Source organism: Pseudonaja textilis, chromosome 2 (assembly GCF_049901715.1).
Source record: "Pseudonaja textilis isolate UNSWEBS1 chromosome 2, rPseTex1.2, whole genome shotgun sequence".
NCBI lineage: Eukaryota > Metazoa > Chordata > Lepidosauria > Squamata > Elapidae > Pseudonaja > Pseudonaja textilis.
Genome location: NC_141991.1, coordinates 59,781,292 through 59,805,688, shown reverse-complemented (window position 1 = coordinate 59,805,688; position 24,397 = coordinate 59,781,292). Strand labels below are relative to the sequence as shown.

Below are 24,397 nucleotides of genomic sequence, written 5' to 3'. Positions count from 1 at the left end.
TATACCTATTATCTTGTAAGCAATTGACAAAACAAACCAAATAAAATAAAATAAATAGGCCGGGGGGCCGTAAGTGGAATTCCTCCAGCAGGGAGGACTGAGGTCCAGCAGAGGAGAAAGTGGGCAGAATTCCAGATCCAGACCAGGCCGCTGCCCGGAGGGTGGTTCTTGCGCTCCGAGCTAGCCTGCCCCGCTTCCCCTTGCCCAGCCGCCGCGGACAACGCAGAGGCTGGTAGCTTGCCGGGAAGTCTTGGGCTTGGAGACGGAGCGCGCTTCCCTCCGTCCTTTTCCTTTTCCTTCTCGGCTCTCGGGCTCCGGCAGTCTCCGGCGCTGGAAGCTGGGTGGAGCCCGCGCGTGCAGAATTTCGGGGGAAATGCGCGGCGGCGGCGGCGGCGGCGGCATCCAGCTGAAGAGCAAGACGCGCTTGAGGGCAGGCGAGCGAGCCGGCTTGTGGAGCCTCCCTTAGGCAGCTGGACGCGCGGCCTCGGAAAGGCTGCGGGACTCGGGACACGGAGTTTGAAAGAACTTCTGGCGGGGCCGCTATAGTGCTGCGCAGCCCGGCAAGTGAGGGGCTATGCAGCGCGCGGGAGCCCTTTTCGCCGGCCTGGGAATGTGGTGGTGGCTCAGCTGGGACCTCGTCGCCGTCTGCGAGGCTGCCAAGGGCCGAGTGCCTCGCCTCCGCCTCTCCTATAAAGGTAAAAGGTCAAGTTCCTTTTAATTAAGCCTTTTCTGATTTATTTATTTATTTATTTTGGGGCCGTCGCTTAAGCCTCGGCGATAGGGACGCTGATGATTCCATTTCGCAGATGGGGAAACTGAGGCTGAGCAAGGGAAACTTGATTGCAGGAAATACGACTTCAGCAACAGAGTGGTCAATGTCTGGAATACTCTACCTGACTCGGTGGTTTCTTCCCCAAACCCCAAAAACTTTAACTTTAGACTACTGTCTACTATTGACCTCACCCCTTTCCTAAGAGGCCTGTAGGGGCTGTACATAAGCACACCAACGTGCCTACCGTCCCCGTCCTATTGTTTCTTTTATTTTTCTTATATGTACCCATTTCATGTATTCATAACTATGTTTTTACTTATACCTGTTATCTTATAATCACTTGACAAAATAAATTAAATTAAATTAAATTAAATAAATTTAATTAAATAAATTAAAAAAAAACAAAAACTTGAGCGATCCAGAGGCCGTCAATGGGTTGGATCCTGCACTTGCTTCCCAAATCGCCTTCGCTTTTCTTTACTCTGTGTTTCTGCGCGTGTGTTTGGGTGAATCCCATTATAAATTTATCTCTGTAATCTTGTTGGGATCTTTTTGATCTAATCGCGGTTCTTTCACTTTTTGTTGTGCATTGATTAAATCTGGAGGACGGCGTGTGTGTGCAGGAACGAGATAGTGGCCGGGTTAGGGTTAGGGTTAGGAACTAGCAGCGTTAGATCAGCCAGGCTACTTCATTCTGCACTTGCTAGATTCATTACAAATCCCTAAATCTCAACCTGAGATCTTTGGACTGAGATCCACATTCTTTAAAGAGGTGGGGATTACTAAAAATCCTTTGAACTGCTTTAAATTGTGAGTCATTTTCTCCTGGGCACGTTTATATCACGGTTAGGGGTAAGTGAACAACACTGAGATAAGCGGGGGCGGAGGAAACACCTAAGAATGGCAGGCAGGCATATTTTGGATTTAGCACTGTGCACGTGTGTGGAGTATGCTCCAAATCAAGAGTGCAAAAGTTAAGGGTTGATATAGCGGGTATGGGGTGCTTTTTGCATGAGCATAGGGGAGTGTTGACTTGCATACAATTCAGAGATATCGGAATTTGCACTGTACATTTCTGCAAGGATGTTTTCGAGCAATATACATGCAATATAATCAACCCAGAAAAAAAAGCATGTCAAACAAGCATACAAATCAGATAAGGTTGCCAACTGATCCACAAGCAAAATCAGCCGGCCGTACCAATGCCTTGATTCCCGTGACAGCAACTTGATGCATCAAAATCAACAAATGTGTTTTATTTTATCACCATGCAGGCAAGAAAGCTTTACACGTCAGATTTTTGTAAAAGTTGTCAGCCCTGGGGGGTAAATACAGATAGATTACATTTGTCTTTCCTGAAATTTTACCACTAGAGGGTGAGGAGAGAAAAAAAAACAAACAAACTGTGGGAGTTTTGCTAATTTTCTTTCTGGTTGGGCGATATAACAAGCACTCATAAAGTTTTCTCTGACATGGTCCTATGAACAATGCCTGTATTTATGCAGCCCCACCTAAGGACAGTTCATATTTAATAGGGTCTCTATGCACGATCTCAGGAACATACTAGTTATTGTAGCTTTGCAGCTGAGTGGATTTGCCTGGAAAAAGCAGGTTTACAGGCATCACCAACACAATGAAGTCTTCAGTCGCAGGATGTGCTTTTTGTCACAAATCGCTGAGCAGCTTTCACTGAAGTTCCCTACAGTTTCCAGTTTTGTTTTCCTACTTCTTTTCTATCTCCACACATTATATTCTGCAATGCGTTGTGCTGTGATTTGATTGGTTTCTTTTTATTTGCAGAGGAATTTTCATTGCTTTTCAATTGTGGTTCTGAACATTTCCATCACCACAAAAACCCTTTAAGTACCTTTTGCGGCCACGGACCTCCAAGACTTAACTCAAGTTTAAAATCATAACATTTTTTCCAGCTTTCGTGGACTTCCTGTGATGACATTACGCCCCTCCCAGGGTCCGAGGACCTCACGTTGAGAACTGCAGGTTTAAAACTCTCACCCTTTATTATTTAAGTTATAATTAAAACAATACTTATTGCTAGTACTTGTACCACCACCAAATTATATGGTGCTTCTTCATGAAAGCTGTTGTCTGTTAGCAGTGTGCTGATGAGAGAATACTGAAGACAACTTGTGAGAAGTTAAACCAATAGCTCCAGGGGTGGGATTCAATATTTTTAATAACTAGTTCTGTGGGCGTGGCTTAGTTGGTGGGCATGGCTTGGTGGTCATCTTATTGGCTGGGTGTGGCCAACTCAATATCACTCACATCGAGGCACGCATCTCCTCGTCTGGCCTCTCATGACTGTGGGGATGCTGCAACAGTCGTAAGTGTGAAAAATGGTCATAAGTCACTTTTTTCAGTGCCATTGTAACTTTGAATACACAAGTAAAGTACCAGCAAAGGAGAGGAAAAAAAACTCCAGAGAAGTTCCTGAGACAGGAAGTCTAGTCCTGCCAAGAATGTAATGAGGGTTAATGGAGAGGCAGTTTCTGTAAGCAACACCAGAATGTTTCCTTCCTGCCTTCCTTACAGGATTAACAACCGGTTCTCTGAATTGTTTAGAATGTTAATAACCAGTTTGAGCGAATAGGTGTGAACTGATAGATTCCCACCCCTGAATGGCTCTGCTTTCATCAATAAATGATATTGTATGCGAGGAGTCCTTAGTGATCTCTGAGCTGGAATGTTTCCTTGCAGATGTTCATTGGAACTGTTAGTTTGGGTAATGAAATGTCTGCAAGAGAACAACTAAGGTCAGAGAGCACCAAGGACCCCTCGTTTCAACTGTGAACTACACCTATTCTCCTTTATTGGTATCATCTATAACGGTGGCTAAACTTTTTCGGCTCCCGTGCCGATAATTGTGCACGCACTCGTCTACACTCGTGTGTCAGCACCCAAAAAGCAATGCATGATGCCCCCCACGCCCCCTGAGCATGCGTGACCCCCCCTTGTGCATCGTGCATCTGCACATGCGCACATGATTCCCCCCTCATGCGTTGCACATCTGTGCATGCACACGTGATCCCCCCTCACGTGCCACACATCTTTGTACATGCATGCACGATTCCCCCTCATGCGTGTCTCCTGTGCACCCCCTCCATCCCATGTACATGCGCCAGATACCTGACAATCAGCTGTCGGGCGGTGGCCCGAGCGCACATGTGCAGTGGGGCTCCTCCAGGCAACCTCTCGTGTGCCAGGGGAAATGGCTCTGCGTGCCACTTCCAGCATGCATGGCATAGGTTTGCCAACACGGATCTATAACAAACCTGCTGGCTTTCTAAGAGCTGAGGCAGTTCTTGCATGATCTGAACAGCTCCGGGATTGAACTTGGGATCTTCTATATATGAAGTTGCCGGGCTATCTTCCTCCTCGTGTTCTTTCTTGACCTGCATTCCCCGGAGAGGGTTGTAAGAAGGATCACAAAACAAGTGGTCCTTTTCCAAGGCTGCATTTCTTTGGGCCAAAATGGAAGCAGTATGATGGTATCTGGAGAGGGTACTGTGGGTGAGAACAAGGGGAAGAATGCTCCAGGCATCTCTGATGCTTGTAAAGTTGTCTGAACTCTCAGTGAGGGATCAGATGGACTGCATTACTTGCATTTATCATTATAAATAATAAGTCTGGGCCTCAGTGTCAGAACAACTGAGAGTCAATCTGAGAGATTAGGTGGAATTTGCATATTTAGAATTCTACTGTGAAAATTTGTTTGTTGCTTTTCTGTAGGATAAGGAAACACTATTGGAATGTTGTATATTTAGTCATTCACTTGCCAATTTCTGAAATATAGTTTCTTCCCAAATGCCTAGCCAGTTATGCTGCCCAATCAGTGGTTTAGTAATCAGTTGGCAGAACTTGCTGTCTCTATTGTCATGGACATTTATTTTTTTTTGCTTTCTACCATGGGGGATGCTTTTTAATTTCCTAAATTCATTATTCAAGATGCCATCTCTTAAGGCTAGCACTGAACCCCATAATTCTTAGTTTAAGGCTGGGCTTAGTCAAGAGGATAATCAGTGGATTGCCACTGTTGTTCTCAGCAGCTCTTCTGGAATAGCAAAATACCTGTTCTTTTGTGAGGAGATTCTTCAGAGTTGGTGTCTTGTTCAAATATGAATACTAGAGAAAGCTGTCAGTGTGCAGTGAAGCCTCAGTTGTAATTGTTTGGAAGTGAGGACATAATTATTATGTTAGTCCTTTTGTCAATATTGGACTTAAAGGCTGAATAGGGAGCTCTGGTGCTCTGTGACATTAGAGAAGATTCCAACAATAAAGAGAAAAATGGAGGAATTTCGATGTCACTTGATGTCAATATTATGTCTCATAAATTTGAACATTCCTTTGAGTGATCCTGGTTTGGTGAAATTTAGGGATGGGGGTGGGATGTTCTGAAGGCCGCACAGACTTTTTTTTTGACGATCTTTAGGGAGTGGAGCCACAACTTATATAAGCAGAGTTGTTTAAGCAGAATTGTTTGGATTGTTCCTTCTTTGCGGTATGTTTAGTTTAGGATTTACAATATGTTAGTTTTCTTCTGTTTTGCATCACAAAATGGAAATAAACTCGGCATTCCATTTTGAACAGTGATGATCAGATGGCCACAACAAGGGCACTTGATGAAGGGGACGCGGGAATTTTGCAATCTCTGAAGCTTATCCTTGTTGTGGAATATGAAGGTTGGTGGCAGTAAGAAATCCAAGAGAGCCACCCACTAGGGATCACAACCTTGCATTATACTGAAAAGCAGAAGTTGCTCTTTTGATGGTTTGTTCCCACAGAAGCCAGAAGTAGTAAAATTCACATGTGCTTCTCCGAGGAATAGTTATTGGCACTTCTACCCTTATGAGTCATGTTAAGGTTGACACACACATTGTACTGAGGTATTGTTGAAGTAGCTGCATCTGCATCTATTTAGACAAATAGTTCAGTTTCCAAACTCATGTTCTCTTCTTTGCTCTAAGATGCTGCTCCATGCAAAAAGAAATATTGTGGCCAGCAAACAAAGATAGTGTAACCTCAAATAGGCTAAAGGAAATAGGGAAAATCTGCAACTGTGGGAGGGCAGGAAATGTAAAACAGAAGAGTTGGGTTGGTGCTGGCTTAGACTGAATAGCTATGGAGATATTTTTTTTTCCAAAGACAGACCAAGTCCTTCTGGCTAAGATCCATTCTGAAGGGATGTTGTAGGCTATGATCTGGGAACCTTGAATCTGAGAAGGGGTCTATTTACACAAGGGTCTAAGTGGAATTATTCTAGGAAGAACTCTGTAGGCTATCCATGTGCCTGATCTGAGAAGGGAGAAACATGTTTGAGCTGCTTTAAAGCAATAATGCAACAAGCCACTTGTCACTGTCAATATGTAATGTTTTAATTTTTTAGAAGCTTATACTCGGTAGCACATTAAAGAGTTCTGCAATCAGAGAAATATATAAACCCAAACATATAGATATAGCTAGAAAATGTGTTTGAAAAAGGCTCTTTGTGCTGCATTTTTGAAAAAAAAATCGTATAAAGAACTTTTATCCCAGCTATTGCCAGTGTTTTAACGGAATTCTAGTTTTTTCCCTCTGGAGGAAAGCTATTTACCCTCGTCCTGCTTATAGTTGGTTATTGCACATGGTCACTGCGTATGGCTTATAGGCTCTCCAAGAGAGAGAAATAATTTTGAGAATCACAGTAAAATAGGGACAGAAGGTTTTATTTCATCCTACCTCAGCCAGGGTGATCTCAACTACAGTCAATTCTCTTATATTTAGTTAATCATATATGGAGAAAAAGCTTACATGGTTCCCATCTCAGAAAGATGTCTAGAATGCTATCTAGTATATTTAGGTTAATCAGCGGGTTCCTTTATTTTTCTGGTACCAAATCACATAGGTAATGAGGGCATAGAGATGGACCCAGCCAAAGTATAAGCTGTCCTAGGCTGGCAGCCCCCTCGCACCCACAGAGAGCTACAAAGCTTCTTGGGGTTTGCAAACTTCTACCAGCAATTCATCCCCTCCTTCACGAGGATTGCCAAACCCATGATGGGCCTCCTAAAGACAGGGAGTCCAGAAACGAAACCCCACCCAGGACAACCCCTACAGTGGGACCTAACCTGCCAAAGGCATTTGACACTGAAAGAACTGTTTGCAAAAGCCCCAGTGCTGCAGCATCCTGTCTCCGAACAACCCTTCACCATCCAAGCAGATGCCAGCTCATGCCACTCACTTAACCAAACCCAGGCATTGGGACAAAGTCCATACCACTCACTTCTTTGAAGGGGGGGCTAGTCCCATGCTACTGTGAACAGCGGGGTTCTTTTGCAAACAGTTCTTTCAGCTTTGGGTTAAACTTGGTGAGGCCTTAAGTACCCATATGGATACTTAAGAAACAATAACCCGAGCTAATATTGAAAACAAAACCAGCAATTATTCCAGTGATCAAGGCACTTGGAACGGACTCTAAAAATGTGAATGAGTAGCTCAACTTAACAATGGGTATGGAATTATAGGGATAAGCTCCCTGATTTATTATAGCAAATACTCACAATCGTCTCATGTTTAAGGTGCCATGAACTGCCTGATGGGACCTTAAACAAAAGAATGGTTGGATCTGTAGGAATTCCAATGAAAGAACTTTCTACAGCAAACCACAGAGCTCACAAATATCCAATATTGACTTGTAGCCTGCATTAGGTGATTTTTTAAAAACTTATTTTCCCTTTTTCCTTTTATTAAGATTAGAATTAGATAATGTTTGTGCCTCCTAATAGATCTTGAAATGGGAAGCAGAGAAGAGGCAACTGTAGGGCACTCTCATCTCCCCCATTACCACTGTTCTGCTTTATGACCATAGCTTAGTGCACCTTTCAGACAAAAAAAAAAAATGGTAGCACACATATAGGTCCAATTGCCATAAGCAAGCACAGCACATATGTGTATGTAAGCCACTTCATTGTAAGGGGATGTCTTTGTCAAACTGTTTTTAGACTGTTGATAATAGTATGTCTGCGTATTTAAAAAAAAAATCCCTGTGTAAGCTGTCTTGTATTACTTCTTGCTTTTTCACCCCCTGCTGGGTGGCTCTTTAATTTTTGGAAATATAACTATGCCTGTCCCAGAGCTGTACCTCTAATTTGGCATTATGGCACTAAGCAGGTCAGAAAATCCCAACAATTGGCAGTCGATCAAAACTCTGCTTTCGGGGGGGGGGGGTGAAGGAGGGAGGGAAGGAGCTCTCTGAGCCTTGAGTGCAAGTTGAACTAAATTCTAAATCTTCCCAGTACCATGTGATGGATCAGGTGGGCCTAGATCAGGGCTGTCAAACTCCTGGCCCATAGGCCGGATGCATCACGTCACGTGCTGGTCACGCCCACACCCGGTTTAGCAAAGGGGGGGAAAGTCCCAATGCTACAGATGACACCACCGTGATGATGTAACATTTGACACCCCTGGGCTAGGTTAACCCAACTCTGAATTGTAGAGAGCAGAAGTTTGGAGATAGAACTCTGTTGGCTGCTGTTGATCATGCCTGTGGCCCAAAAGGTGTCCTTTTCAAAGAAGCAGGGCCAAACATCCCTTTTCTCCATTCATATGTTGAAACGTCCTGCTTACTTCTCATCCTTGCTACTTCCTTTCTTATGTTGTTTATTTTTAAACAGCAGTTTATTTATCGAGTAGGGGACTCTGATGGTCTTGTTCCTGCTTCTCTGACCCAATCATACACAATAGGCCAGACAGGGAAGGCTTGGGCCTGGGAAAAAAAATATAACAGCAAATGCTGAATTTGCATGTGTATATCTTTCTTGCAGTTAAGCCACCTAATAAAGGAGAATATTTGTAGCTCAGGGTTGAAACGTGGGGTCCTTGCTGCTCTTGAACTTGTTTTCTTGTAGATGTTTCATGACCAAAACTAGGAAATGTCATCAGTGCTAGCAAAGAGTGCGGTTTGCTCTCAGTTTATATTTCTAGTGGTTTGCCCTGTCAGTGTTGATGGGGATGGTCTTAGAGTTTCTTTGGTTGAGCTGTTTACTGTTGGCTTCTTTGGCAGTTTCTTGATTGGGGTATAGTTTACTTGATTATTGGTCTGATATTAATCTTGAAGTTAATCTAACTCCAAGACAAGTCCAAGGATGTCAGGGAATTTCTAGAAGCCATCCATAGACACATTGACATTAACAGCATTTATAGACCTTGCAAAAGAGACAATCAACCAGCCGGGGCGGGGGGCGGGGGAATGACACACAAGACTTCTCCATAAGCGATCAGCATAAATTAATTCCAAAATTAACATCAGACAATCAAGTAAACAATACTCCAATGAAGAAATTGCCAAAGAAGCCAACAGTAAACAGCCGAAAGAAATAATCTCTAAGAGCACTCCCATCAACACTGACAGGTCAAGCCATTGGAACAGAGATGTCAAACTCACGTTGTAATGGTGGTATCACCTGACATATCGGGACTTTTTCCCCCTTTGCTTACCGGGCGTGGGCAGCATGTGATGCATTCAGCCCATGGGCCAGGAGTTTGACATCCCTGCATTAGAATATAAATTGACAGCAAACAGCACTCCACTGATGATGTTACCTAGCTAAGGTAATGAAACATCTGCAAGAAAACAAGCAAGCTCAGAGAGCACTGAGCCTCCTACTATATGTACACAGGTGTCTAACTCTGCATATCTAAATGTCTTCTTTTTCAATTGTTTGGCTTAAAAACTATTTCTTTTTTAAAAAAAGCTACCATTTGAGCTTATGCTGATGTAAAACAAGTAGATGAACCTGTTGGAAACCTATACAGTATAGAAATGTACAGGTATGATTAGAGGAAGTGACTCCTTCTTTTCCAATATCGGATTCTCCATCCTTATCTAAAAACATATTAATACTATCTAAATGTTATGTATAAGCAAAACTAGAACTGCACAACAACATTGTGGGAGGAGAACCAGGTATCAGAATTCAGCAACGAGAGAGTCATATTGTCAAGATAACTCGGGCTATAGCAGTGGGGCTGCAACATTCTGGATGATGCCTACGTGGCAGCAGAAATAAAGAAATGCTCTTTGCTATCCATCTTTTGCAGCACAAACCTGGTAAGCTAGTTGTGAAACCGGGGCTCTTCCCTTGGGCACGGAGACTGAATGTTGAGGGGTTGATGGAATGGATGCGGTTTGTATCCTTAAAATCAGCATAAAATTGAGACCAGAAGTTTTTCTTTTAGGATTACTGGGTAAGGAGTTGGGAAAAAAAAAAGGATTTGGAGCTTTATTACTATATATGTTAACTGTACCAAGAATTGAATAGGCACAGAATTGGAGAGACACATCAATCCCCACAGTAGAACAATGGATGGAAAAAATGTCAGAGCTAACAGAGATGGCAAAATTGATGTTTTAATCAGAGAAAAATATATATCCAGTTTTACTTCTACCTGGAAATCACTTCTGATTTTGTGCTTGAGACAGGAAAAAAAATAAATTTTGACTTTCGGGTTTTCCTAATTAAACTAGTTTGTTATGTAGTATTTGTTGGAGTAATACAGTGAAAAGTTAAGGCTGTAATTCTAGTTTGCATGTTACTGCACTGAAAAAAGTTGGAAGGCAATACCTTTTTTTCTTCTTCTATCTTATTCCTCATTTTTTCTTTCTCTCTTCTTTTCCCACTTTCCTGTCATTTTTATTTTTATTTTCATTTGTATTTTATATTCTTAATAATAAAAAGGGAATGGGTGTGGTTTGTTCAATGAGCTACACAGTATAATGTGATTTTTTTAGGAGCCCCGATCCACTTTCTTTTAAATGGATCAATATTTTAGAGTCCCTTGGGTAGATAGGCAGCCATATACATTTATTAAATAAACAAATACACAAGCACCCCTAAGATCACATTCCCAACTGCATTGGGAAGGCCTAGCTGGAAATAGCCTCAGAGTAAGAGAACTGGCAGAAAACAAGAACATGGTTTTAGGAGTCACTGAATGGTTGATCTGGATTGGATGGGGTAGACCAAGAGGGTAAAATGTTGCATGAGTGAGAAATGAAGATGTACTAAGCTAGACAAAGCAGTATGTGAGCAGTTCCCAGGAAAGATCAGGTTGGCACAATCCCATCCCCAGTTTTAAATAATGTTTTGTCTTTGTTGTAATTTTCTTGCCTTCCTGGTTTAAATTAGTCTGAGGGCCCTGATGGGCAGAAAAGTAATTTATAAATATAAAGATTTTTAATGAATAATTAAAGCCTGCATGTTGTTTTCCATTGCCTAGGATCAGCTACAATTTCCTTTACTCTGTGTAGTCACAAGTAAGAAAGTAAGGCCATGGTCTTTTCGTTACAGAGTATTTTTGTCTGCATTTTACTCCCTCTAATATTGTAAAGACAATGACCTCATGGCTTGGAATTCCTGTGTGTATCCTGTGTGCACAGTTTGTCAGTAAACTGCCTGCGCCTCCCAGTTGGTGAGATGCAACAATGTGTTGGCCTGCAAGGTCATGTCTAGATTAGAGATTCTACTGGACTTCAGTTGTACTTGAGGTATACTAATCAAAAGGTGCCAAAAATGATAAGGGGATTCCTTATGATTAGAAAGAAATTCAGCATGTGAAACTTTCTTATTAAAGAAAGTTATTGAAAGCCTCAGTTAATCAAAACCACAAGAGATGGTGTTGGTCAATCTGTCAAACCACAAGGGATGGTGTCGGTCAAAGTGATGGTTGATGGCTATGGTGTCATTTATAGCACGGGTGTCAAACTTTTAGCGTCACAGCGGTGTCATGTGATGTAGAGGGACTTTTGCCCCCTTCACTAAACTGGGCATGGGGGTGGCCAGTGCATGATGCACCCGGATCACGGGCCAGGAGTTTGGCGGGCCTGATTTATAGGATCCAGCATGCTTTGATTGACTTGTCCCGAGTCATCTTGATGAGACTAATGGGAGACATCACCCATTAGTTTTGGGGTGAGATAGTATACTGATAAATACTTTGCCTTTTTATTCTGGACTGAGCCTAAGATGCTGTGGAAGTCTTGAACGTGTGCTTGGGAGGCTGCTCAGAACTAGATGGGACGAAGCAGGTTAAAACTGAACCCAAGCAAGCCATTTCTGATGAAGTATCTCTGTTGACACCAATTATAACTTTTGATTTTTGTATAATATTTGTTTTAAAAGGAAGAGAAGGAAGAGAAAAAAGAAAGATGCATAGAATTTGCAAAACACTGATATTATTTATTTATTTTTATTTTATTTTATTTATTTGTCAATTGTTTACGAGATAAGTAAAAGTGTATACATAATTATGAATACATGACATGAGTACATATAAGAAAAATAAAAGAAAAATAAAAGAAACAATAGGACAGGGACGGTAGGCACGTTGGTGCACTTATGCACGCCCCCTACAGACCTCTTAGGAAAGGGGTGAGGTCAATAGTAGACAGTCTAAGGTTAAAGTTTTTGGGGTTTGGGGAAGAAACTACAGAGTCGGGTAGAGTATTCCAGACATTGACCACTCTGTTGCTGAAGTCGTATTTCCTGCAATCAAGCTTGGTGCGGTTAACCTTGAGTTTGTATCTGTTGTGTGCTCTTGTGTTGTTATGGTTGAAGCTGAAGTATTCATTGACAGGTAGGACATTGCAATGTATGATTTTATATACCATGCTTAAATCAGACCGAAGACGGCGTAATTCAAGGTTTTCTAGTTCTAGAATTTCAAGTCTGGTGGCATAAGGTATTCTACAACGAGTAGAGGAGTGGAGAACTCTTCTTGTGAAATATTTCTGGACTTTCTCAATTGTGCTAATATCAGATACGTAATGTGGGTTCCAGACTGATGAGCTGTATTCGAGTATTGGTCTAGCAAATGTTTTGTATGCTCTAGTTAGTAGTGTGATATTACCAGAGAAAAAGCTACGTAAGATTAGGTTAACAACTCTTAATGCCTTTTTGGCTATGTAGTTGCAGTGGGCACTAGCACTTAGATGGAACATGGAAATATTTTCAGAACAATTCAAGATAAAACTGGAAGAAAATACAAACTCTTCCATTGGAAGAAATGTCTCATTTTTATTCTTATGTATTAAATTGGATTAGAATAAAAATAAAATAATTTTAAGACAGTTTAGCATTTTAATATTTTCTACTGTTAAACTGTCCACTGCTAAATTTATGTTATTAAAAAAATTAAAACAAGACTTCTATATAATTAAAAATAAATAATTCTAACTAAATTAAAGAACTTTAAAGAGAAGCCAAAGCTTGGATGACAGCAACCTTCTGTCTAATTGTACACCATAAACAGTTTCAAGTTGAAATTAACATCAGTCTTCTTTTCAGAATGCCATTATTTTGGGATAATTGCGCACTTCCACAATTTAAGTTGGCATCTCTTTAATGAAGGAATGAGATGTGATTTCCAATAAAAAGCATAAAGTATTCTGGGGACAGTTACCCTATATAAAGTGAGCTCAGTGTATTTTATAGATATATTAAGTTTATTAATACTTAACAGAAAATATGTGGTAGAAAAGAAAAGCCAGAATTTGTTGCACCTTGCAGTAAATCACTTTACCACCAGATATGGTAGAACATTCCAGTTGTTACAGTTGCACAACTTTTTAACAATTATCACTGGGATAATTTAATCAGCAGAACATTTGTAGCTACTTTCTTATAGTGTATTATTCACAGTGAATCTGATGGCCATCTTCTGTTAATACTCTCATTGTTACTTGTCAGTTATATCATTTAAATTCTGTCTGTCTCTTTTTGATTATGAAATCTTTAACTAGCTTGGTTTCTGAATCACATTTCAATACCAATTTACATAAAAATCCAGCAAATGTTCTGCATTTTGTATAACAAGCATTTCAAATTCAGTTAAACATTCTGAGCACGTTCACCTTGTTTTTTTAATTCCTTCTGGACTAGACTGTTCATTTAAAACACTTGAAGCACTTTTGACCATTCTAATGAAACAGTCTTGAGTGATTTTATTTTTGCAGGCTGTCAAGATCTTTTTGTCCAATTTTCAGCATCAATCTCTTCATGAAAATATATATTTATTTTTATTCATTCATTAAGAAATATTTATCCTATAAATTCTATATTTTATTAAATAAATAAAGTCATAAATAAAAAATAATTATTAAAAACTATTTATCCTATGCATTTAATAAGCTGCTTTGAACAGAGTTCATACTTATAATCATCCAAAGTTATTTCTGCAAATCCTGTTCCTTCTTTAGTCTGAACCAAAGTTTAAATCTGAAGTTTAATTCGTGTTTGTTTATTTAACCAGATGAAATTACACACTTTATCTTTGCCACTCACTCAGCATCTTTTCATCAATGTTTATTGAAATCATTTGGAACAGGAAACTAACTCGTGGAAGAATGTTCATTTTTATTGTTAACATTCTCCTTAGCCAAAATGTGTTCAACTTTTTTCATCTAAGAATGTCCATTACGCTCTTTCAGATTTACAAATTATTCTAGAGTACATATTATTTTCTAGCTAAGTAAATTCCTAATTATTTTATTGATTTAATAGTAATATTAAACCCTTATGTTTATCTTAGGAATTGTTATTCCTCTTTGGAGAATTTCTATGCAATCAACCATGTCTTATTGTTGTTTATCCAAGGTCCTATACTGTACTGTTGTATATACTCAATTATTAATTCTAGAGACTCCCTTAAATGAGAAACTATAACCACAACTTAATCAGTGTACACTTTGAACTTATATACTTGTCTTACCATTTTAACTCTAAAAAAAATACTATCCTATTGAAACTTTTTTGCTAATGGATTAGTAAACTCAGAAAGGGAGAATTGGGCAACCTTGTCTTGTCCTTCATTTGATGATGAACCATGATATAGCATGGTTTAGATCAGGGGTCTGCAACCTTAAACACTCAAAGAGCCATTTGGACCCATTTCCCACAGAAAAAAAAAACATGGGAAGCCACAAAACCTGGGTGGGCATGGCCAACTCGATGTCACTCCCTCCTACCAACGAGGGCCGGAAGAAGCACCAGCAAGAGTGAGATGCCAGAGAATCAGCCCCAGCTGCTTTTCCATGCCCTTACCTTCTCAGGCCAGGTGAGGGAGGGGAGGGAGAGGGGCGGGACCAGCCAGTGATGGGACAGGGAGTGGTAGCAGAGGGTTCAAAGAGCTGCATGTGACTCTGGAGCTGTAGGTTGCCGTCACCCGGTTTAGATATAGTTTCAATTACTATTATCTTCGCTATTTCATGATAAGACTTTGAATTCCTGGTTTAAATTCATTTGAAAAAGAGTCCATCTTCTTCTCAACTGGAAGCATAAAAGACCATTCTAAATTATCAAAATTTCTCATCCTGAACTCACAGCTTTTGCTTGAGAAGTAGGTCTACAGTTGGGTGAGCCATCATCCATCTATGTCTCTGCAGCTGTGATTTCCCTACCTGGAGGAGGGAGCTCTTGTCCCAGTAACCTATGGTGGCGTCATCACCCCCTATTGGATTCTGCACTGTGTTTTACATGAAGCTGCCTTTGAAAACCGATCAGAAACTATAATTATTACAAGATATGGTAGCCCAGATATTAGCAAATTAGAGCCATTACAGTCATGCAACACCTCTTTTGAAGTTGCCACATTGATTACCAGGTATAGTTCAGGTGCTGGTTTTGACCTTTAAAGTCACTGATCTATGGCATGGCCACTCAGGGACTTCCAGGATCTCCTTCTCCATTCAGAAATGGGCCACCAAACTCATCCAGTACTGATTTGCTATCAGTATCATCCAGTTCCCTTAGGTGAGAGCAGTGAAGATATGGGATTCATAGGCAGTGTTTTTCAGTCTCAGCCCCCATATTACAGAACAACTTCCCCATTAATATTAGGATGGCATCCTCATTATTGGTCTTCCAGAAACTATTAAATAGGAAGTTGCTTCAGAATGAATGAATGGTCATCAGTGGGCCTATTACTGCAATATGAGAGCATTCTGATTTTATGGTTTGCATTATGTTTTTGTGGTTTTCATTTGTAAGGTGCCTTGAGTTGTTTTCTGAGTCCAGTGGTGCATAAACAGAATAAATAAATGCATGTCAAAGACTTCATCTTGGAATGTATACTATGAGGACTATAAATGGCAAAGGGAATGAATTAACCACTGCAGTGAGAGAAAGAAAAAACAGGTATTTGTGTGTGTGTGTGAAAAGGAGAAAGGGGAAGGAAGCAATACTGTAAAGCTGAATGGAGTTGGTCTGACCTATAGACTAGAGTTACACTGAAGGAAGTAAAGGTGCAGATAGAGTTAGGAAGAAAAGGGCTAACATGTACATCAGTGAATATACATTGATGATAACTAGGTTTTGGCGAGTGCCTATGCAAGTAGGAATTAATACAATAGATTAGTGGTAATTCATGTTGTACTACAGTAAACAGTAGTAAACATAAGAAGTAATAGTTTGCTTTGGAAAACTTGAGCAAAATGTCCTATTTCAAATTGATCATGTGCACACACACCAACTTGATTTGCAAATAGTTTACTACTAAGTACCAAACAATCACAGGTAGGCAAAGAGCCAGTATCTGTGCCCCAGAAATGTATATAGGAAAGCAAGGTTTTGCTTGAGAGTTGGGTGGTTGGACAGTTCAGTGTAGGGTCAAAACAGAGCATAGATTCAGAAAGGAAGATGCACTCTGAAACTGTTCAAAAGTGGAGTCACCAAGATTAGTCAGCCAGTTCAGAATGCAAAGCAGGAATGATGGATTCCAGGTTGACATAGTTGTTCCCAACAACAGCTGACCACTGGCAACTGTTATGATACAGCCCAGCTGCAGTTGTATCTCAGTTATGGATACTCATACCTTTGCTTCTTAAGGAGCTGGGCTTAATGACCACATGATTCACTTAGCAACCATGATAAAAATGATCATAAAATTAGATCTGGGCATGTGATCACACACTTTATAATCACACTGACTAATGATATTGTGATCCTAAATCTAGAATGACTTGTACTATTTACTTAAGAAACGTAGGATTTTTATAATGACTTTATAGTGTTTGGATTGCTAAGCACATAGAAGCATAACTGTAGCAGCTGCCTGTAGCATCTTACCTGTTCCTGTGGTTGTGGACTTGCTCTCTGCAGCTGCCTTGTGATCCTGAGAAAGCAGGTGGTGTTGGAAATTGGTGCTGTTTGGACTTGCATGCCTTCTGAAATATGAGCAGAATAGCTGCACGCTCTAGTTTTTATCATTTCATCCGTGCAATAAGTTTTCTAAGGTAGCTTAGGTGGAAAAGCAGCAGATCATTGAAAAAGTATCGGGTTGGTTTGGTTTAGTTCTGAGGTCCAGGTCCAACCCTTTCATCATTCTCAGACAGGCACCCTGGTATGAATACTGAGGAGAAATGGTCATCTATCTAGGCTGGAGACTATCTGCCACATATTGCCCACATTTTCAAGGCAGAAATTGCCTAGTGTATAATGAGATCTAGGAGAAATGAATGATGAAAAAGAGACTGATTGTAAAACACATTAATGTAGAAAAAAATGTTGTTTGAAACAGAGTTTCAGCTTTGGCTTTTCTAATATAAAGATGGGATATGTAGTAGTCTTTGCCAGACAATTTTTAAACATGAGGTGTTAAAAATGGCAATTTATTTTTTAACTCCCATGCGTAGTATTCATTGAAGTTTACATATTTGATTGAAAGGTAAAAACAAAACAAAAGCAATGATGAAAATCCCACCCAAACGCCAAATCTTCTCCGAAGTTTTATTTTGATTCTTCCAAATTTAAGACTTCTGTTCTGACAATACCACACTGCTTCATGGGGACCTGGATTTATCAGTAGTGGCACATGATTAAAACTAACTGCAGAAGAAGCAAAATAGGTGCAGCACTTCCATAAAACTTATTTTCAATAAAATCTTTAGCTGCTGTGTGTAAGTGTTGCTGCTAAGGACATGGATGTGATTTGTCCCACAGAAGACCAAAAGCGTTAGAGAGGATCTGCTGCCATATTCTCAGCATGAACATAATGGATGAAAACATTCATGTTCAAGACATTTGCACAGTGCGTAGGTCTTTCTGGTGGTGGTAGTTGAGAATTCAAGTTTTTAACAACTTAAAAAAATAGATATTTGGAGGAGAACAGTGACCTTTCGAAAAACAAATTTACAGGATGGTTCTTCCCAGTGTGCACTGCCCAATAAAACCACACACTTCAACAGTACACTTTTTATAGGTACTTCTCCTGAGCCTGCCTTAAACCAAACCCTTTTAGGTCATCCTGTGATCTTATCAATGTTTATTAATATTGCTTAGCTTGCATCCGCATTGTCTAGCAGCAATCAGCACATTTGCCGCTAGTTTCAAGTAACAATTAGCACGTTATGCCATAATTAATACATTGTCTTCCCCCCAAATTCCTCTTTTCCCAAGCTGTCACATTTGAAATATTTGCAAATCTTATATATACAGCATTTTAGCATAATCATCTATTCTTTGCACTTGTGACGTTCAAGTCCCCTGTTTACACAGTTGCTTTGTTTTGTGATTATATTTGGGATTTCATAAGAGCAAGCGTTTTCTGAGGATTTCTCTAATTAAGTTATTTCCATTACTTCTTATGGAGCAGCAAATGGTTGAAAATGCCTGCAAATAATAATTTCCTAAAGAGATTTTTTTGGGGAGGGGTTCTTTTGATGTTTCTTTCAAAGTTAGAGGAACAGGACTTTAGCTTCGTTGTAAAGCCTATGAGTAGGACTTAATTTAGTCCTATTCATTGTAAAGCCCCTGAATAGGACTTAATTTAGTCCTATTTGTTGTAAAGCCTATGAGTAGGGCTTAATTTAGATTTAGGTAGACTTGGTGGTGGTGGGGAACTGTTGTGTGAAATTACAGAACGCAGTTATTCAATGGTATTGATCACAATCAGTGGACGTCAAACTGCACCTAATCCACTGTTGTCCTTACAAGTATAGCAATAGCTGCAGAATGCATTTTTTATGTTTTCCTCAATGGAAAAAAAATGAAAAATGATATCCAAGGGAGAGAATACATTGATTTCAGAGGAGAGCCTGGTTTACCAATCCCATGAGTTTTCATTCTCAGACTATATGGGGCCATTGTTTGGCAATCTCCCATATGTCCTGCCAGCAGCAGATATATCAGTTTATAGCCTTGGTTTAAAATGAAAAGGAACTCTTGAAGCAAGGCCAGGTTTTCATCTTTTCACAAAGTACCATGGTGACACAATAATATGGAGAGGATAGTTTGCATGAAGTCTTGTCAAAAGCCAAGTTGAGATTTTACAGAAGGCATTTGTTATAATCATCATAAGCAGATGAAGCTCTTTGCTTAACTGCTGAATCTTGGTGAATAGATGTGTGTTTGGAAGGGTCTGTTTGTTTATCTGCTTCTCTTTGTAAGAAGAAGCTGTCAACACAGATTCCAGGGTCTCCTTGCTTGCTGGTAAATTGGGTGACGGAAAAGGAGGCCACTATTTTGACAACAGTAAATGTGAGGGAAAAATAGTTGAAAGCCTAGACTTTAGATGCAAAGGAAAACTTGGTCTCTGCTGGAAAAAAGAAAGCTGTGGATTCTGTTTTCTTCCATCAAGATTTGAATGAAGCCTGTGGACATATGTGATGATATTTTCAACTCCACAAACTGCTTAGGTAGAGAACTGATGAGACATGTGTAGGTGACAACTGCTTTTTTATCTTTTTTAAATCTCAGAAAGGTTATGGTTTTCTACCATGGACAGAGATACAAAGAGCATAGGTTTCAAAATATGTCCTTGCATATCTTATTTTCTACTGGCAAACATGGAGCTGAAGTACATAAAATGCATAATTCATGCTCAAGACAATAGTCTGAATATATCTGGGGAATCTGAAGGTTTTCAGAATTAGAAAATTATTTGCAAAGAAAAAAAAATACCTTAAATCCTGGAGGAGTGAGTGTGCTCAGGAACTGGGAAATGTTGGCTGCAAAGTTTTTGTTTATTATCTTGGTTTCTTTGTACTGTATGCTATCCCAAAAGCAGGCAGAGCTGAATTGGAACAAGGCAACTCCTTATACATCCATAAAATATATCTGCAGCCTTTACAGGAGATCCTATTGTTATTTTGGATTGTGGATTATGGGGGAGCTGCAAAGATGTTTTATTGGTAGAGAATATTGGCATGCTGTTCAAAACTTGTATTTTTATGTTGGCTTTCCTAGCCACAAATGTTGCCAATCACTTTGGAATGTATAACAATGAGATGTACTGAAGTAATAATAATATCAATTAATAGCAAGAGGATTTTTCAGTCTTTTAAAATGCTAGTCACTAATATTTTTTAAAGGAATAAAATTGTACAAGATCAAGCAAGATGCTTAGGCAAGAATGCTGAGATTTTGCGATATTGTTTTAAAAATACTTCTTAGTTTTGATTTCTGCAGATACTTCTCAGGGTGGTTAGCTGCTGGATACTTCACTAAGTGATGTCTCCTGAGATCTTACAAGAAGGAACTGTCTTATCTAGAATTCATATAGGAGTATTACATGAAGGAGTACAGGAACATTAATGAAGAACAGTAAAAATTAAAAGGTGCTGTGAAAAATAATAGCATGAAAATGTTTTTTAAAGAGAGAAGCTCCTTCTGGAGAAGTGAAAGGAATTTGCATTAACTTGGCTGTAGAAGAAAATTTATGACATAAGTAATATTTCAAGAAGCACCCAAGGACCATAGCTCTGGTGCATAATTGAACTGAAGTTCTATTATGAATTATTTTTTTTCAGTAAAGCTGAAGGATTAATTAAGGAAATCATAGTATAGTTTATAATACACCATAATGTTGCAAAATCTTTCATTCTTTGCCTCAGGAGAATGAATTTTGATGAAGCCTAAAGAGGGCTGGGCATAATCCCTGAACAGTCACAGCCAGAGTTGACCCACAGACATTCTTCTCTTGCTTGTGCCATTAATCTCTTTTGATATGGCCATAATGCTTAAGCAGGGAAAAATCCTGCTGGATTAATACAAATATAAAAGCTCTCCGGGGTCTTGGTGGAAGTTTTGGCCGGTGGAAGTTTTCTGAAACAACAAAAGGCTGAGTGCTTAAGCCCAATGCTATTCTAGGCAGGAAAATATTACTTTTGTTTAATTACAGCAGAAGAGTTAGCTCCTTTTGAAGTGGCCATTTGTGGCACTCCTATTGCTGAAGAGCTTTCCACAGGAATAGGTAAGAGGCCATTGTATGTTCAGAAAGAAGAAAAACACTTTATTACAGAGGCCCCAACCTTTTGGGCATCAAGACTGGTTCCATAGAGATTTTTCTGCAGATCGGAGGAGGTGTGGTTTTGCATACTGCCTGCATCCCACCGATGGGGATTTACTTATTTGTGTGGCCCAGTTGCTGGCATGCCATGGTCTGGTGCCGGTTCATGGACTGGGGTGGGTTGTGGACCCCTGTCTTATTAGATACCTATCATAGATAGTGATGGTCCTCCCTGAGGATGAAAACATGAGGCATGCAAGAAATGTCCATTTGTTGCAAGACCAGCTGGGCATTTTTCTGACTAATTGGAGTTGCTCTGATAGGTTTCGATTTCTAAGTAAGCAAACTCAGTTTTCTTGTTGCTGGACTAATGCCAGTTCCCCACAGCCCATTTCCTGCATTATAGTGTTATCCTTGCCAATACTGTTTCATATGAAAAATGGCGCAATCTATGAATAAGCCTCTCAGGTAATGCTCAGTGACATGCTTGATATACAACCCCATTCTTTTCTTCTATCCCCATCCTAGTCTTGTGGGAATTGGGGAGGGGTATTTGAAATGTATATTTTAAATGAAGTTCCATCCCCACTTCACAATCTTAGCCCTGAGATTCCATTCCCCTTCACTTTCAGCTGTGTTGCTTCCTCTTTTCTCTCTTCTGGAGAGCCCTGGAAGAATTCTCTTTTTGAACAAAAGGTAATAAATGCCAGCAAGGCAGGTCAGTTTCCGAACTAAGCCTTTGCTTGTGGGTTGCAGGATGAACTATGGAAGAATTCTGGGAAGGCAGCACTCGTAGTTAAAGATGGTTGGAAATTATGATAAATAGCATTATAAGGTTCCATAGAAAAAGCAGTATGGGTGCTTCCAAAATAGGGTTTTAGTATGGCATTGCAGTGTTTCCTCCATTTACATGTAAAGGGACATACATAGACTTTCATTGTCTAACAGTTGTCTTCCTGATTCTAATTCACTTCAGTTTCTTTCTCATTATATAGAACAGTCTTTTTCAGCCTCAGCGGCTTCAAGATGTGTGGACTTCAATTCCCAGAATTCCCCAGCCAGCATATTGGCTAGGGAATTTGGGGAATTGAAGTCCACACTTCTTGAAGCTGCTAAGGTTGAGAGACACTGCTATAGGGAAAAAAAGATTTCTTTAAAAAAAATTGAACAATAGCACAAATTCCATACATATGGATGCTATTTTTCAATCTTGGTACATTATTTTGAAGCAAAAAGAATTTCATTTCAGCTGAACTGAAAGTTCCGCTGGGAATTTCTTTGGTACTAATTGTGAGAACTAGGAAGGGGGCAAATTCATAATCTTATAATCTTTGTTTGTTTGTTTGTATCCTCCCTTTATTAGTTTTAACTCCAGGTGGCAAACATATCCAGACATCTGGCATAAAAACCTTGTGCATAACTGAAACTAAGCATAAGAGGATTTTGTTCAGAATCAGGGACTGCTATCAGCAATTACTATGGCACAGAATATAGCCACTTTCTAGAAACTTTGGAATAGTGATCATTTAGTTGGAAATGCAAAGTTAGTTGTTGGGGGCCAGCCGGAGTGATGCAATATTTAATGGAAATTAGCTGCAAATGTCAAGAGTTATATATATGGAACAGTTGAAAATTCATGTAGAGTACAACTGCTTCAGTCTCTGCATCTGTGTATGTACATAAATGCTCTTAAGGGGGAAAAGTATTGAAATTACTGAATTATTGAATCACTGCATAACATCACTAAGGACAAGGTGTTTAAGCACACCTTCCACAATTTGGAGTAGAAGCAGGTTCATTCTAGCAGAGGTGAAATAATGTAACTGGTGGCTCTTTTCAGTTTCACTTTTGTATTGTGTTGTTTTATTATCACTACAAGCTGCCGTGAAAATATTTTCCATTAAATGAGAATTAATATATAGAGTATTTTAAAAAATTACAAACCATCTTTTTAAAATAATGCATTGGCGCAGTTACATTCAAACCTAATACTGATCTATTGGAACCTTTCTTTTAAAGCTTCATCCTTGTGCAACTCTTATTTTATAATCGTTCTGGATGGTTACGTTCAGGGAGTTGGTTGAAAATGGAATAAAAAATTAAGGAATGGGAAACTGTTTCTCATGTTATATCCTTCATGTGTGTTTGTGGGTGTTCTGTGGGAATCCATGGGAATGCAGAGGAGGGGCAAAGGTCTGTGAGACAGCTGCAAGACCCTTATGTTGGGCCACTGCTCTTTAATAATGTTTAATAACGTTCGCTGGGGTGCATAAGGAAGGAGATGAGGTACCATCTGCCCAGGAGGGGAAATGAGGATTGGCCAGGCGCGTAGCAACTGGTGGCCAGTAGTTTCCCTGGGAATGCCTGGAACCAGTTCGGAGAGAAAGTGTCTGAATTTCTATTCTTGGCAGTGGGAACTATAATTTTCACAGTGGGAAATACTGTATGTTGCTGACTGGGTGAATTGGGAGTTAATTCCATATTAGAAGACGTGCCCACAAGAGAACATGGTTTGCACTCTTGATGCAGAGGAAATTGTGATAATTTTCCTAATGCCCCTGCTTAATTGCCTGCCGATTGTTGGAGAGCTTTCTTTTTTCCTTCCTTCCTTCCTTCCTTCCTTCCTTCCTTCCTTCCTTCCTTCCTTCCTTCCTTCCTTCTTTCTTTCTTTCTCTTTCTTTCTTTCCTTCTTTTTCTTTTCTTTTCTTTTCTTTCTTTTTCTTTCTTTCTTTCTTTTCTTTCTTTCTTTTTTCTTCCTTCCTCTCCCTCCCTCCCTCCCTCCCTCTCTCTTTCACAAGGATAATGTGCAGATTTGGGGATCTTTGTGGTATTGAGTATGTATATGAGGCATTACATAGAAGTTAAACCACTGTTGATTCAAAAACTACCCTGAGTTTTAAAATTTTTAATATTTTTAAATAAAACTGTCACCCTCTCTTGTAAGGTTGCTCAGTAGCAATTTTATCTCATCTGCTCATCCTTATCCTATGAAATTCAAAAGGGCACCTGGTTTCTCCATTTTTTCCCGAACGAACATGCTATGTAGTCTCTATTCAATTTGAGGAAAAAAACATACTTCTTAAATATAAGTCCAAATGAAATATATGATGCATAAATTTTATCAGAAAATATTGATTGACTGATGAGTGTTATATCCTTCATGCAAAAATCCATTGGCTACAAAATTTAAAAACCATACGACCAGTGAATTAAAAATGATAACTGAAGACAAGACAAATGTACTGTTGCAACCAATTCATCTGGACTTAACTAACTTCCTGACCCCCATGCCAATAGCCTTTCTAAAAGGCCCATAGAGTTGGGGATAAGCTAATATTGGGGATGATGGGC

At 39.7% G+C, this 24,397-nt stretch overlaps 1 protein-coding gene across 1 annotated transcript in view; it reads left to right on the top strand.

Moving 5' to 3' along the window:
* Positions 1-202: 202 nt before the first annotated feature.
* The window catches only part of SEMA3G (semaphorin 3G), a 92,502-nt gene continuing 68,307 nt past the window's right edge, over positions 203-24,397 (top strand). The window contains exon 1 of the mRNA XM_087924027.1: positions 203-695. Coding sequence (XP_087780153.1) covers positions 575-695 — 121 coding nt within the window. The 5' untranslated portion in view covers positions 203-574. The remainder of the gene's footprint in view (positions 696-24,397) is intronic.